At 38.5% G+C, this 16,736-nt stretch overlaps 1 protein-coding gene across 7 annotated transcripts in view; it reads right to left on the minus strand.

Moving 5' to 3' along the window:
• The window catches only part of COL19A1 (collagen type XIX alpha 1 chain), a 364,360-nt gene that overhangs the window by 90,642 nt on the left and 256,982 nt on the right, over positions 1-16,736 (minus strand). For all 7 annotated transcript variants that reach the window (XM_074398116.1, XM_074398115.1, XM_074398114.1 and 4 more), the window contains one exon: positions 7,209-7,271. In XM_074398116.1, the coding sequence (XP_074254217.1) occupies positions 7,209-7,271 (63 nt within the window). The remainder of the gene's footprint in view (positions 1-7,208; positions 7,272-16,736) is intronic.

The following is a 16,736-nucleotide window of genomic DNA, read 5'->3' on the forward strand; positions in this document are numbered from 1 at the left end:
GACCCAATGGGAGGTAATTGAATCATGGGGGTGGGTCTTTCCTGTGCTATTCTCATGTTAGTGAATAAGTGCCATGAGATCTGATGGTTTTATAAAGGGGAGTCTCCCTACAGAAACTCTCTCTTGTCTGCTGCCATGTTCAATGTGCCTTTCACCTTACACCATGTGGCCTCCCCAGCCACATGGAACTGTGAGTCCATTAAATCTCTTTCTTTTGTAAACTGCCCAGTCTAGGGTATGTCTTTATCAGCAGCATAAAAATGGACTAATATAACCACCCTCTTTCTTATTCCTCATGTATGATCAGTCATCCAGTCATCCACACTGTCTTCCCAAGTGTCTTCTCTTCTCTTCAGAGACAGAGTCCACCTGCCTGTACCCAGGCAGGCCACCATCATGCCTTGCCATGATTATTGCAGTGAGTCTCTAACTGGCTATCTACAATCCACTCTTGCTTTCCTGACACACATATCCTCTATGTAAGGTCAGAGAAATACCTTCAAAAGATATTCTGACATCTATTTTTTTATAACTTTGGTATCACCATCAAATCCCTGCATGACCTGAACTCATTTCCCTCTCCAGCATCATGTTGGCCACTCATCTTCCTCAGAAGCTTCAGTTATCATGGTTTTCTTTCAGCTCCCTAAATTGACCTCCAGATAATCACTCTTTGTCCTCACCTTTTAGTGTGGCCAGAAACTAGCTATTAGTCAGGTCTTAACTATTATGAAATGCCATTCATGAAAGCCTCTGCTGGCATTCAACAAATGTTGGGCAAAGAAGCCAGTAATTCTAATCATGTGCTTTTTCCATTAAACTTATTTTTCTGATTAAAAATACATGTGTTGGCCGGGCGCGGTGGCTCACGCCTATAATCCCAGCACTTTGGGAGGCCGAGACGGGTGGCTCATGAGGTCAAGAGATCGAGACCATACTGGTCAACATGGTGAAACCCTGTCTCTACTAAAAATACAAAAAGTAGCTGGGCATGGTGGCACACGCCTGTAATCCCAGCTACTCGGGAGGCTGAGGTAGGAGAATTGCCTGAACCCAGGAGACGGAGGTTGCGGTGAGCCAAGATCGCGCCATTGCACTCCAGCCTGGGTAACAAGAGCGAAACTCCGTCCCCCCCCCCCAAAAAAAAATACATGTGTTGATAGAAAATCTAAAAGATACAAAAACACTTAGACAACAAAAATATACAGAGGTACCCATTCATATTACTATTGCTATCATCTGATATTTCAAATATACTTTCCATGTTATTTATGCTACTCCAATAAAAAATTAGTAGTTTATTAATGATATTATTATTGCTCCTATAATGGATATTCTCTCATTTTCTTCTGTCAACTTTGGTCTGCGATATCTAAATTGAAGATAAAAATTACATTCTCAAAATTTTGTTCTAAATTATCACAACCAACAATATTTGAAAATGAAATGTGAAAACACAAGATACATATATATACGTTTATAAAGAACCAGCAGTTACAAAATGGCAGGTTGCTTGGATGTAACCTGCACAGAAACATAAATCTTAGCGATGTCTCAAAAACACTAGTCACTTGAGCATGGTGTTAGCCAGTATGCACAAAACATCAGCATCTCTCCCTGGCTGTATGGTAAGACACTTATCAGGAAACTGGAACATGCTTCGATCTGAGATATGATTTGCCTGGAGATGGTCTTTGACTTGGAAGGCCCCATACTCTTGGATTGCAGGGCAGTAGAACACCTAAAGCGCCTTTGAGAAGAGCATATTCTAGCATAGCCCACCTCACACTCAATAACCTACGGGCATGAGAGATGCTGTGGCTGGGACGAAGGAATCTCTCTGCAGCACCAACTCCTAGTGTCCTACCAGTAGGCTTTATTGTTCTAAAATCTTGATTTTCCTGCTAACTTTCACACACAGAAAACACAGCCATTTATTGCCCATCAGAGTACCATGTTTGCTTCACTCAATAGCAAGGCCAGGAAATCCATCTAATTAAGGACTCTCAGTGGCCTTTAGTGTTGTTCCCCACTCTTGGGTTAGTAATACTCAAGGCAGATTCAAACTTGAGCTTCAGTAGCATTCATTCATTGGCATGTGAGCTACTTCTCCCTACTTTCTCCAACCTAGCTGTACTGGACAATTACCTGGCTTCATAAAAATAAGAGGCACAGTCTTCGTGTTTCTGGAACTGCAATTCTGCCTCAGATGCTATTCTAATTTTATTAGATTATTTTGTGCCTTGGTGCCATGTTAAGGTTCTTGTAAGTCTTCCAAATAAATATAATAGTCCATATGTCTATGGCTAAAAACATCTGAAAGTCCATATGTCTATGCCTAAGTCCACAATGTTTCCCAAAGCCAGTGACCCTGGGACACAGGGAAGGAGAGAGATGAAGTTAGAACTTAAACTTTATTTCTCAATCTTCTGGGCCCAGTTTTGAATATGTTTATTAAAAAATCCTTGTGGTGATACAGTGAGGGTTGTGATGTGAGGATGCTAATCTGCATGCCTATCTCCAGAATTCTAGGATGTCAGCATTTGTTCTTGGGTCTCTGTGGGAATGGTGAGTGGAACTTTGGAACCTATGGTCAGGCAAATGAAAGACTCAAGCTACTGAAAGTCTTAAAGAGGGTTTACTCTGGAAAGAAGAAAATGTACCTGGATGTACATGGATTGAACCATATTAGATGACAATTCTTGTAGGCCCCAGAGAATAAGATATCAGCAGTTTTACACTATTCAACTAATAAAAGAACCCAAGGATATGAACTCCTTCCTAGGATATAGAGTCATTACAAATCTCCCGGGTTAGTTTTTAGGGAACTTGCTGTAATATCCTAGGCATGAGGGGACATAAAGTTCAGAAAAACCAGGTTATTTTTTATACGTTGAAATTGTGTACCTCCCACTCCCATTTATATGTATAAATCGTAACACCCAGAACTTCAGAACGTGAACTTATTTGCCAACAGGGTCATTGCAAATATAATTAATAATTAGTAAAAGTAATTAGTTAAGATGAGAACATGCTGGAGTAGGTTGGGTTCCTAATCCAGTAAGACTGTGTCCTCATAAAAAGGGAAATTTTACAGAGACATCCACACTGGGTGAACACCATGTGAAGGTGGCCAAGGAACCACCAGAGCTAGGAGAGAGGCCTGAAAGACATTCCTCCCTAGCACCTTCGAAGATAGCATGGCCCTGCCAACACCTTCATCTTGACTTCTGGCCTCCAGAACCATGAGATGATAAATTTCTGGGACACTCAGTTTGTGATATTGTGTTGTGGCAGCCCTAGCAAGTTAAAACATAATATTTGGGCTAAGAAAGCTGTGCTCACTTGAAAATAAGGCCTAAGGCTGGCTCGAAGCCCACACTCTTAGTTATCTGCAAAAAAACCTTTTCAACAGCCGCAAGTGTGGAGGGCCATGAAAGGAAGGGAGGACTTAGGTGAACTGGAGGGCTGTCTGTAATCAGACCAACATCTAAAAGTCCCTATGTCTATGCCTAAGTCCACAATGTTTCCCAAAGCCAGAGATCCTAGAACACAGGCAAGGAGAGAGATGAAGTTAGAACTTAAACTTTATTTCTCAATCTTCTGGGCCCAGAAAGGTTCCCTGCAGCATCTCCAAGGGAGCCTTCACTTTATATGACATTGTTGGGTTTAATGCACTGCTTGAAAAGCCCTTGAATATTGGATTTTGGATAAAGGCTTTCTGTCCTTTCTAGTCTGTAGATATTAAAGTGAAGTTATGATTTAATATGTGAAAAGAAAAATAGATTATTTTGCTAGCAAATTGTTTTTCTTTTTTTTGAATCAACAATTTTGGAGAAAGGAATACAAGAATTGGTTGCTGGGAGGCACAGCATCAATCTCCAACAGCTGAGACTGAGTGTGGTGATGTAAGATAACACAACTCTGCATTTTCAATCTGGCTCTTTAAAAACAACATCAAATGTAAAATCCGCCAGCACTTGGCCTCCACCGATAAATTGTATTTTTTTTTTCTCTGTCTAAAGTGTAGTAAGGAACTGTGGGTCTGATGGCTTCAGTAGTTGACAGAGTCTATCAAATTTTTATTAAAACCCCTAGAGCTGGAAACAATGAAGTGCAATTTACTGGATCATGAGCAGATTTTCCTTGAGGGGAAGAATATGCTCAGCATTGTTGCTTCTTTGCAAACAATCTTGCAGAATGGGAGCAGCTGTTTTGCACATTATTTTTGTGATAGAGAAATCTACCTTTTATTCTTTGCCTTCTTAAGTGGGCATGCAAAAATACACATCAACACACTCATATAATCTTCCCGACCTCAATCCTTAGGCTGTCTCTCTATTCCTCACTTGCTTTGTTTTCTTCTCCATCCCTTTTCCGATTTGTGCTGCGAGGAGAGAGAGTTTCTTACACCTGAGCTTCTCCCTCCAGATGACATAAGGAAAATCATAGGGGAAAAGATCAGTTCCTGTATGGGAGCCAGAGAGCAAGTGAGGATCCTGGGAACAGAAAATGAACCATGGGCTCTTTGAGTTCAGAATGAGGAAGGGCAATTAATGAGTAGTCCTTTACTCATTCTCCCATGGGTAGTTGCTTCAGCAGAATCTGGGCTGTGTGACTGTTGAAGCTGCTGTGAGTTGAAGAGCTGAGGTTCAGGGCTCCAGTGTAGATATTACATAAATCAATGCCAATTTAAAAAGGAAGATTATTTTAACCTTGGAATGTCACTTGCTATGTCTCAATACATGGTCCATTATTTAATCTCTAGGAAGGTTTCCCTCAGGCCCTGCTTCTTTCTGTGCTTATTTGCTACAGCCCGACCATCCAGCATGCTGCAAATTGCAAAATGAAACAACCTCAGTATCCAAAAATAGACAGGGGTAGGTGGTGGTGACATTGCCAATGGAAAACATGCATCATGCTCATCACAGCACATTTGGCTTTTCCTTTGTGAAGCTGAGGGTAAGGAGAAGGTGGTTACAATACAGAAGTATGGGGCAGTGTGGGTTCTAGAAAGGTGGATCCCACCATCTCCATCCTTCCTGGTGGGACCTCAGTGTAAGAGCTCTGACTACTCTCAAAGGAAACAATAAAGTGTTTGGTAAGTTACATTCCCTTAATTTGCAGATGCATCTAAAGCCTCTGATGCTAAATGCTTATAGTGCATCATTTGGGGAAACAGCTATGCTCTCTTCTCGTTATCCAGTCATACTCCAGCTTTAAAGTCACATTTAGAGAACATGTGGACTAAATACCTATGAGCCTCTATTTTTTAATGGCAATAATGTAACTGGGGTTCTTTTAGGTGAGTTAATAACTAACTTCAAAGTACTGGTTTATGTCTAGCAAGTTTCTCCACTCAGCTGCTCTGGTCAGCCCCCAATATTTTTTTGAAATATAACCTTAAAGTTAAAAAATTTACATTCTCAACTTTAGACTCTAAAATATAAATGCGCCATATATCTTCATTTAAGGGAAAACTGACTCATCAGCAAGATAAACTATATAGCGAAGTAGTGTTGGGAGACCTGTAAAGATACAAGCTTTAAAAGTTTTGCAAGGGATAGCAAATATTTAAGTAGCTGAGTAGCAATTTGGTATACTTTATACCAAGGGTGATAGTAATATAGTGTGTTCTTTAAGTTTTTCTAGCTGACACTGTGACATCAGAGCCAACTTATTCTCATTATTTTGAAGCATTTATGATAAATTCTATTTTATAACAGCAGGTATCATTACAGGTATCATTAAATTGATTAAATTTAGACACACTTCAGAGTTCTTTTTTTTCACTTCTTCTAAGCCTTAATATTTTGAAAAAGCTAGTAAAGTTCTATTAAAAAAATGTTTAATAAACAAACATGAAATATATCCTAAACATTCTTCCTAATATAATACTCCCTGGAAAACCTAAATAAACAAGAGAATTTAAAATAGCATCACTATCAAATTTATAAAGTATGAAAAACTTTCCACATTTGATTTTAAATTTGTCAACCACAAATTACCTAAGTCTTTGTGTTTACCTTATTCTAATGAAAGAAAAATTGGGATTTTATAATTAGTTAGCTAGTCATTTAACAAACTTTTTTGGCATATAGTGTCTCTTCGGGATTTCTAAACAGAGGAATAACAGCTGTCAGAAAAATTTATAGGAAGGGAAAGTAAGAACATAGAAAAGAAAGACATAAAGGGAAGTGTCTCCAATTCTTTCTGTGGTGCAAGGAATCAATGATGAACCATATGTAAACAAGGCATCCTAATAAGTGCACAGAATGATCACACAAAGTGATCATTGCCCAAATATTTGTCACTGAATGATGAATCAATCAATGATCTCACCTAGATCTTCTACTCTTGGCTGCTACTCTATTGAGCTTCTTGTAGAATCTGGAACAAAACTCCCTTGCTTTTGCCATTTGGATATGTCCATGTTACCATTCCAACTATCTCAAATACGATTTAAAAAAACCTTGGTGAGGCTGAGGCAGGTGGATCACGAGGTCAAGAGATCAAGACCATCCTGGTCAACATGGTGAAACCCCGTTTCTACTAAAAATACAAAAAATTAGCTGGGCATGGTGGCACGTGCCTGTAATCCCAGCTACTCAGGAGGTTGAGGCAGGAGAATTGCTTGAACCCAGGAGGCGGAGGTTGCGGTGAGCCGAGATCGTGCCATTGCACTCCAGCCTGGGTAACAAGAGCAAAACTCCATCTCAAAAAAAAAAAAAAAAAAAAAAAAAACCTTGGGGAAATTAAACGTAGTTTCTCCTGAAAGGTGGGGACTCTCATTCTTGAACTGTAGTATGCAAATGTTTGCTTGGGATTTTGGTGCAGCACCTATTGGTTTTGATAAGAAATCTGTCACCTGTTGTGCTACCCAGAGCTTCGAAGTAGCAAGTAATTTCTTTCTGTCCTCAGAGAGGTTAGACACATGATATTATCAATGGCAGAACACAACTTTTTCCATTAAAAAACTTTGAACAAATTAAAAAAAGCTTGTTTGGATAAAAACTTAATTTGTATACTAAGAAAAATGCTTTTTTATTTTTGTTTTTGGAAACACAGCTTTCAGTATGAAAAGACGTCTAAGTATATGTGATCACGTATAAAAGTCTGAAAAGTTAGGAATTAATGTTTTTTTTTAAAAAAATACAATCACATAACATTTCTATGTATTATAAATTGTGAAAAAAAAGAAGCCATACCTTGTTATCCTTGTTATAATATCCACCAAGAGTCTGGTGTATTCCTTGTATTCCAGGAGGTCCCTGTAGTATAAACAAATCAAAGAGAAATAATGTACACACTTACCAAAACAAAGCATATTTAAATAATATATCTAAGAACTCTTGAAATCATATAGTGAAGAAAAAGGAAGTGTCTGTTTAGTTAAATATTCTGGTTAATACAGAAATACATGGACATTAACTTATTATCAGGCTTATAAGATATTTCTAGGTTAAATCCATCATGAATCCAAAAAGAGGTCCTAAGTGGGAGTGTGTAACATTTTATCAGAAGGTCAACCATCAGCATATTCTTCATTTAAAAAATTATACCCACAAAACCTTCCCAGAGAAGAGGTTGTAACTCTTCAGTTTATTTTTGGCACTTCTCACAGGACTTTGATCAATGTACTATAGAACTGTGTGTTCCCACATGTTATTAACTTAGTAAATATGGAAAAAATGTTTTTCTATTGCTTTGCTTTTTGGAATTAGTTGTATGAAAATTGGATGCACATGGACTTTTGGGCCAGATAAAGATGTCTGCTATAAAACCTCAGACTTAAGACCTTTAAATATTGGTATTTTTCAGTTGTCTGGAAATAATTCAGTAAGCACTATGCTTGTCTTGGAATGGATAGGAAAGACGCAAAGACATTTGGCTGTCCCTAAAGCTTCTAGGAAGAAAGAAAGAGAAGACTATTCTAGGTTTTTCAGGGATTATATTTTGGGTGAGGCTCATAAAAAACACAAAGATTAGCATTGTTTTAGATTAAGTAATTCAAGTCAAATAGCTTCAATTATCTCAGAAAAGAGATTGCAGGGAGACTGCATATTTTATCCAGATCTCAAAAGCTAGAAAGAAAGAAAATATTATAGAGGTCAAGTTCTTAACATGTTACCTCAGAAGATAAGACACAGAAGGAGGATAATTAGGCAAAATCAAACAGCACCATTATATAAAGATTGTTATTTTTTAAAGAGAATGAAAACTTCGAAAAGTGGAGAAAAATTTTAAGAAGCAATTGTTAGCTGCACTCACTGATACAGGTAACACCTTAGGTATACAGAAAAGATTAATGTTCGTTAACATTTACACCAGGTGTTTCTTATAAGGAGCTTGTGACTGAAGATCTCTTCTAATATAAAACGTTTGCATTGTGCCACTAAACATAGAGGGCACAAGAATGAGGTGATGGATACATAGAAGCAGGTTGATATAATTCTTGAGAAAATAATGGGCCTCACGAGTAATGTTGTTGCCTATGATTGGGAAGACAAACGATGCTGTTATCCTACTGAAACAATAATGGAGCTATTGTCAGAAGAGAATTCTCATGGCATTGCATATATTTTATGTAACTTTTCACCAGCCAGCATTGTGTGAAGAATTCTAGGTCAGTTAGAGGAAGTAATGAAGAATGTAATCATTCAGTGTGAGTGTGTGTGGGGGGGGGGCGGGGGGTTGTTACACAAAGTTTCTAGCCAAGAATATGCAAGTTAAAATCTTATTCTTGAAAGTCGGGAGACATGAGGTTCCATACATATTGATCCTTCTGCAAATATATAATAAGGCAAGGAGAAATTTTAGACACTATATATAGTAGCATTAACAGGTGGCTTAGAGGTATATGTATAGCAGGCATTCAGTGAATGTGTGTTGATGACAAGGCTGATTAAATCAAAGAACAGTGATGAGGTAAGTAAATTTAACTTCATACATATTCTAGTTAAAAGAGAGAGTCTTAATTATTATGGCTCTTAAATATAGCAGAACAACTAATAATGCAGTCTCCCAAATGGAGTAGCAGAATCCATCAAATAATAATAGCAAACTTTTTTTGTTGTTGTTTTTTGAGACAGAGTCTCACTCTGTCACCCAAGTTGGAGTGTAGTGGCACAAACCCAGCTCACTGCCACCTCTGCCTCCCAGGTTCATGCGATTCTTGTGCCTCAGCCTTCTGAGTAGCTGGGACTACAGGCATGTACTATCACACCTGGCCAATTTTAGTATTTTTAGTAGAGGTAGGGTTTTACCATGTTGGTCAGGCTGGTCTCAAACTCCTAAACCCAAGTGATCCACCTGCCTTGGCCTCCCAAAGTGCTGAGATTACAGGCATGAGCCACTGGAGCCAGCCAATAGCAAACATTTATATAGTGCTTATTATATGCCAAGCATTATAGTAGGAGTTAACTTATTTAGTCCCTACAATGACACATGAGGAATGTCTCATCATTCTTTCTGATTCAAAGATAAAGAAAATGAGGGTTGGAAATGTTTAACTGGTGCAAGGTCACAGCACTGGTAAGTGGCAGAGCTAATGCTTAACATCAGCATTGGGTCCAGAGCCAGCTCTTGTCTACTCTATTATCTTCACTTAAAGGCAAACTCGGCCAAAAATCACTTTTGCAGAAATTTTCTTATCATGATTATGTGTATGCCCTAGAGTATACTGGGTGATCACTTTTCTATGTTCTATTTACTTTACTGAAATTAAAAAACAAATCAACAAAACATGTACGTAGCACTGCTGCCAGGTACTTCACTGTGCTTGGTGCAGGAGGTGACAAAATGACCACTTTACCTTTAGCTGTCCCCCTACCGTGTAGTTGACAGAGGTCCCTTTATCTACTCCTTGTGTCTCCCATCTATGTTCATACAGTCTCTTAACTCATGTTAGGGAGATTATCCCTGAATATTACAAAACATTTCTCCTAGTCTGTGACTGTATTCAAATGCATTCTTTCTTTCTTTGTATACGTTGGAGAGCAGGTAGTCTGAGATATAAGAAGTGTAAATCCTCTAAAAGGGTTCTGGGAGGTAGTAAGGAAAAGAAGCTGGAAAACAAATGTGTGGTGGGTTTGCATGGCATAAAACAGGTAGCAGTGTAAATGAAAATAGTAGAAACAATAGAATGATAATGACTTGTAAAAAATTGGGTGAAATGGGATATGATCCTTTACAGAATGGTCATCTGCCCACAGAGGATAGCTGTTATTTCAGAAGTGCACTATATTCTTCTCATTCAGGATCTTGATCTGGCTGCTGCTGAGCTTACCACTGGGGGTAAGGTGGGAGACTATGTGTGGCTCAGTGCAGCTGCCCCCTGTAAAAACAAAGGCAAGGGCACAACTCACTAAGAACAATGCCAAGAGCCATGAGTTTATAGAAAAGGTTGAACATTATTATTCAAATATCCATAAGATTAATAAACCATTACAAATTACTTGCACATTTTCATATGTTCTGTTTTTGTCACAAAATATCTTATCTTCAAAGTAGTACTCGAAGTGGGTTTGATCTGAAGTTTCAGATCAAAAGGGAGGCTAACTACTTAATTCTCATGATGACCATTTATGATGACATTTTCTTTCTTACTTTTCTAGTCACTGGGATGTTTGGGAACCACAAATTCCAAGCCTAATGTAACAGAAATTTATAGCCAACAGTCTACCCCGCAGGCAATACAAACTCTCCCAGCTGGCTGAAGGAACCCTGCAGAGACTGAAAAGAGACACCAATTAGAGTCTTCTGGAAGTGCCCCTCTACTCTGACTATAGTCAGTAAGGCAGTACCTCACTTAGTTGCTCTAAAGTTGTCAAAGATAGTGGCCATAGATAAGCTCCATACATTTAAATTGCAAACACAATTCTGTTTACAATTGGAAAACAATATAGACCTTGGGGTTTTGGAACTGTGGCTGTCCTATAGTCATATCCCAGGAGCTGTGCTATTTTTCTATCTTCTATTCTGGTATGAAACATGGCTGGAGAAGATCCAAGGAGTTACTTGTTTCCAAGTTTAGCTAGAGTTGTCTGTCTTGCAGACTATCAATCAACTGAGAAAGAAGTTAAAGACTTGTGGTAAGTGACAGATCTCTTGGCATGACATGGTGTTAGTAGATGCTCTAGGGCACTTGATAAAACACTTTCTCTGAGGTTTGCATTTACAAGGACGCATCAAAAAGACAATTAGATGACCCAGGCCCAGTGGTGAAGGGAGGCCAACTGCAGAGGGCATGTCAGCCTTGGCTAATGCTCTTAGGAGCTCTACTAAGAAAAGTGATTGAAGGTTTATGGAAAGAAAAAATGGCCCAATATCTTGTTTATAACAGTGACCTACAACATGGCTGTACACTAGTCATGGCTATACATATATATGTTTTATGGAGCTTTGTTTACTCTATTTATATGGGTTTGGAAGATACAGGACATCTGGATTAATGTGGTAAGTACACAGTTACAGAGCAGCTAAAAAATGCTAATGAACTCCAAGGAGACACAACATTCAGAGCCCAACTGTACTGATTCATAATTTTCTGAGAGGCCTATAAACCTAGTGTGGATAGAGATCCTGATGTTGTTTCTTACTGCAAAGAACTACAGCAAGTGTGATAAAGTGAATTAAAGCTATATTCAATTTGGAAAGTATGTACTCTTAGCAATAGTTCTAACAGCTTTTAAATAGTTTTTGGCTTAAATCTTGCTGGAGGTGGAAAACAAGTATCATGATGTCTGCCACCGGACTTGTCAGACGCACAGTGTAAAAATAATGAGTTATTTGCATGATCATTTCCTTAGTAGATTTCAGTTTTGGCTGCACATTCCCAAAGTTTAAATTTGGGAATAGTTCTCTGTTAAAACCACAGTCCTTAGCCCTAGTCCTAGCTGCATTTTCACTTTTTAGCCAATTTACCCAGTACCCAGTATGTTTAGCTTAAAGAGCCATATTTTTGCCTTTTCTTCCCTCACTGTTCTTTGCCATAAGCTGCCTGGGCGAGTCAGAGCTTGAGCCTTCTGATTCAGCTTCAGCACACCCTGCACATTGTGGGTCAGGGTCTCTGTGGCTTCATAGTCAACTCCCCTGCTCACTGTCTGATCCTCACTCCTGAACTATTTTCCTTTCTCCCTTTTCTCTAAAAATACCCTGCAGCTCTTCATCTCTGTTGACTGGTCTCCTTGAGCCATCCAGATGCCGCTTAAGCACCATAGCTCTTCAATCTCCTATTGGAAGCTTTTTTCAGGATAAAAATACATATTTTCAGGTTACATACAACTGCTTTTGGCCCTGTGGGTTTTCAAATAAATTCAAGAACAACCTTTGAAATACCAGAAACTTCTGTGAAGGAAGTTGTACTAACCAATTCTTTTCAAAAGTGCTAAAAAGTAGCTTTTCTATAAGAACAGATAGAACGCTTGTTGGAAAGTCCTTTGGACTAATTTGCAAGAAACCTTTTCGATGTTCTAATGGCTTGTAAAAAAAAAAAAAGCAGAGATCAGTAGTTATTTTTTCCCTTGTATTAAAAAAAAAAAGTCATTAGGAAGCCTGAATTCAGACATAGGAATGGTGAGATGAAGCAATAATAATAGTTGGAAAAGGTAATATCAATTGAGTTTTTCTCTCTTTTATGTTTCCCTCTATGACACATTATATATAACTTAGTAATGCATGTTTACATTGAGCATAGTGGCTTACGTACATGTTTGTATTTTGATGTGACAAAGACTTTGTGAAAGCAAGGAGTTTTGATCCTTTTAAACTCAGCACAATTCCGTCTGTGGTATCTCTCTCCCATCGCCAGCACCAAATGTTTGTTAAATTCAGTAGAGTCATTGCTTTTATAAGAAAAACTCTGTGGAGAAAGCCAACTTTTTGCTTGTTGGTTTTGGTTTTAGTTAGAAATGGTATCAAATAGAGCAAAGGGCTTGCTGCTTCCAATAGAAGACAAGACCAACATATTTAGATTAACCTTAGAATGTGGCTAGTTAATTGAAAGCATAGCTATAGTGAGCTCCAGTTAAGCGGAAAAGAGCTCATGGATGGATTTTTGGACTTGAATTACAACATATAAAGTTGTACAGTAACTCTGAGGAAAAAAAATCAATAATGTTCTTTAGATAGAAAATATCTGAGAGCTCAATTTCTTTCCTTTTTTAATCACACACCCTTTTCTTTGTCTCAATATTTGCTAAAAATAAAATTTTTTACAGTGTCTCTGGGGTTTAATTACATACATTAAACAGTTAAAATTGTAAAAATCCATTGTAATGGACTGCGTCTCTGCCTGTACCATCATTAGGCTGAGGGCTCTCACTTTATGGAAAGAGGCTCTGAGAAATGAACTTATTTCTTGTGAGCCAACTTTTTAGGTTAACTTGGTTTGTAAGTGGTGGGGACTCAAATGGAAATAAGCTCAGAGAAAATTCATGTTTCAGTGCTAATTTGATGGACATGCTTCCTTCATTGGTCAATACAAAAGAATATAGTTATGAAACTTGGATGCTCTCAATTTTAAAATAGATATTTTCAAGTATGTTTGTTCACACTGAAAATAGAATCTAATGAGATTTTCCAGATGATGAATATGTATATGCATATATTTAGGCCAACATTCTTAGATGGATGAAGTTTCCTGACAAAGACTGTAACAGAGGAAAATAGGAGGGGAGCAAAGCAGATAGAAGAAAAATTTACAAGCAAGTGATAATAAAAGAGGAAAAATAGAAACCCTTTTGCCTTAGAAATGGTAGGTCCTAAATCTGAGAAAGACAAAAATAATGAGAAGATGGCAAATAATGATTAAATGAGGATGATAACAAAAATATTAATAAATAATAGTTACCCTTTGAAAATGACAACTGTGTGGTAGGTACATACATTACTGTAGTTAGCTCATACAACAATCCAGTGAAGTGGTGTTTTTCTTATTTTACATGTAACAAAAGACTAAATATCTGAATCAAGGTCATATAACTAGCAGACAAGAGCTAGGCTTCAACTCAGATCTGTCTAACCCCACAGCCTTGATCTTTTAACTCTTTCCCTTAAACCACCTCACAGTGAGAAGGATGATAGGAAAATAAAATATCAGTCATATTAAAGCTGCTTTTTAAAAAATCAAGAAGGGCATCGTGTGGTGAAACATCACAGGATTAATGAGACACACAATACTAAGGGTCAAGCAAAGAGAGGTCTGAGACTTGGTGTAGATATGCCTTTTGTGGCTCACATTTGTAACCCTAGCACTTTGGGAGGCTGAGGCGGGCAGACTGCCTGAGCTCAGGAGTTCGAGACCAGCCAGGGTAACATGGTGAAACCCTGCCTCTACTAAAGTACAAAAAATTAGAAGGGCATGGCGGTGTGCACCTGTAGTCCCAGCTACTCAGGAGGCTGAGGCAGGAGAATTGCTTGAACCGGGGAGGCAGAGGTTGCAGTGAGCCAAGATCCCACCACTGCACTCAGCTGCACTGAGCAACAGAGCAAGACTCCATCTATTAAAAAAAAAAAAAGAAAGAAAGAAAGAAACACTTGGATGACAAGAAGAGTCAAAAGGAAAGTGACCAGAATGGGAGGAGAGAAGGATAAGAGATAAGAGAGAGAAACAACATGGAGGGAAGAACAACAGGGAAGTTCAAAACCATGGAGGGCTCCTATTAGAGAGAGAGCAGGAGAAAGAAATGAGCAGAGTTCGGCTGAGAAGGAAAAGCAAGAAAGTCACCAAGCTCAAATAGCATCTTAAATAACTTTTGAGGTTTCAATAACACCAAATGAAGAGTAAGGAGCTAAGGCACTTACAAGATAGTGGAAGAAAAGCAAAAATAAATATAGTCAAAAGGGGTGAGATAAAATAATAGCTAATCAAGCGAGTATATTGTTTGAGGATGATTTTGGTGTACAGAAACTCCAGTGAGCATGAAATTGCAGTGGACAACAGTTGTGGGAAAGTTGTCACACTCACAGAAAAGGAAATATCCTTCGCTTAAGACTGCAATAGTGCCACTGTATTCTGTTATGGAGGAGAGATTGTGTATTAGCATTGCAGGAGTCTGAATAATTTAAGTGATATAATACAATGGTTTAAGCATTTATCAAGGACATCTTTTGCGAATCTCCCCTACAAAAGATAATAGTTTAGCTGGAAGCTGGCAGCAACATGCTTATTCTTGGTGAATGTCTGAAAATTCTGAGCAGTGCTGTGATCCATGATCTTCTCTTGTCTCAGCTAGTTTTTCCCCCAGTTTGGCATATACTGGCACCATACCTTGAAAGATGTATAGCTCCTAAGTGTCTCAGTCTAAGATATCGCTACCATCCGTGGTTCACAAGTTCAGAGGCAGTGCGATTAACAGGTGAAGGATTGTGGCAAAGGCAGCTCTGGATCTTGAATGAGAATTTTTCACATCTGCCACTTTGGACATTTTTCAAACTCATTCCCCCATGTATTCCAGGAAAGTGCTCACTTGAGCTGGGCTTGTCTGCTTCTGGCCTGCATACTGAGCTGTGTAATTGAGGGAACTCGAGCATAGGCCGTTTATGGTTGTATGAATAAGCAAAATACTCAATATGTGATCTGATTGTTTTCCAAAATTGCACAGTCCCTGGTTTCACTTGTCATTTTGGAACAGAAGTGGAAGGATGAGACTGTGACAGTGAACGCATTCAATGAGTATAATTAACCCATTTCATAAAAGCAGATTTTCTAAATTATGCTAGGAAGCATGTAGGTTTTTTAACACTTTGTTTTCCAAGGCAGAAAAAAAAATATCTTTAGAGGTACTTATTTTCCCAGATATCAACCTAATTGGTGTAAAGCCCACTGCCTTACTGATACAGTGGGACATTTTGACTGATTTCCACAGCATGATAGTTAGGAAAAAAAAAAAAGATTCCTCCCATAATGCTGCCATTCTGCTTATCCATCCATAAAATGTTTCATACTCAACTCTCCCCAGTATGTCCCGAAAAAGGAAAAATATTATTTGTCAGTGTCCTGCAATATAAGGAGCAGCAGGAATCTTTAGAGTGCCTTGCCACCCACAGATACAACATCAATGACCCAGCACAAGGTGATAAAAGCCACAGGGGCATGAAAACTAGCAAGGAGGGGAATGTGTGAAACAAATTATTTGTATCCACTGATGTCTTCAAAAGATCACCATCAACAAAAACCATGCCTTAAGAACAACTGTGCCTCCACTCCCTTGTCTGTACTCAGGAAGTTTTCAACATGCTACTGCAATCTGGAGGAAAGCTGGCTTACATGGACCCCACAGGCATCCTGCACCTATGAATGCTTTGGGTTTTCATTTACTGTAATTAAGTGATAACGTTCATTCTCTTTCAATGTGTCGAATAACAACTCTTCCTGAGTAGAGAAAATGCAGTTTCCAAGGCACACTGCTGTGACTTACGATAACCAGGCTGATGGCACTGGCTTATACACTGCCAAGTTACATAGAGGCCAAGGGCGTGTGCACAAGTTGAATAACTGAGGACGTTCTGGACAGCTCTGGAATAATTGGGTGATTATGGTCTTCACTTTCAATTCAAATGTGTGATGTTAAAGTTTCTCCTTGATCTATAGGTTGTACTAATGATAAATCTACAAATGACAATTCTTGGCTCAACTGAACCCCCATGGTTATAGAGAGTGTGCTCAGGAAAGCTCTAAAAAAATAGTTAATAATTTTAGTTTTAAAACATGTGGCCCCATTCCACAAAGGATT

Source organism: Saimiri boliviensis, chromosome 4 (genome assembly GCF_048565385.1).
Source record: "Saimiri boliviensis isolate mSaiBol1 chromosome 4, mSaiBol1.pri, whole genome shotgun sequence".
Lineage (NCBI taxonomy): Eukaryota > Metazoa > Chordata > Mammalia > Primates > Cebidae > Saimiri > Saimiri boliviensis.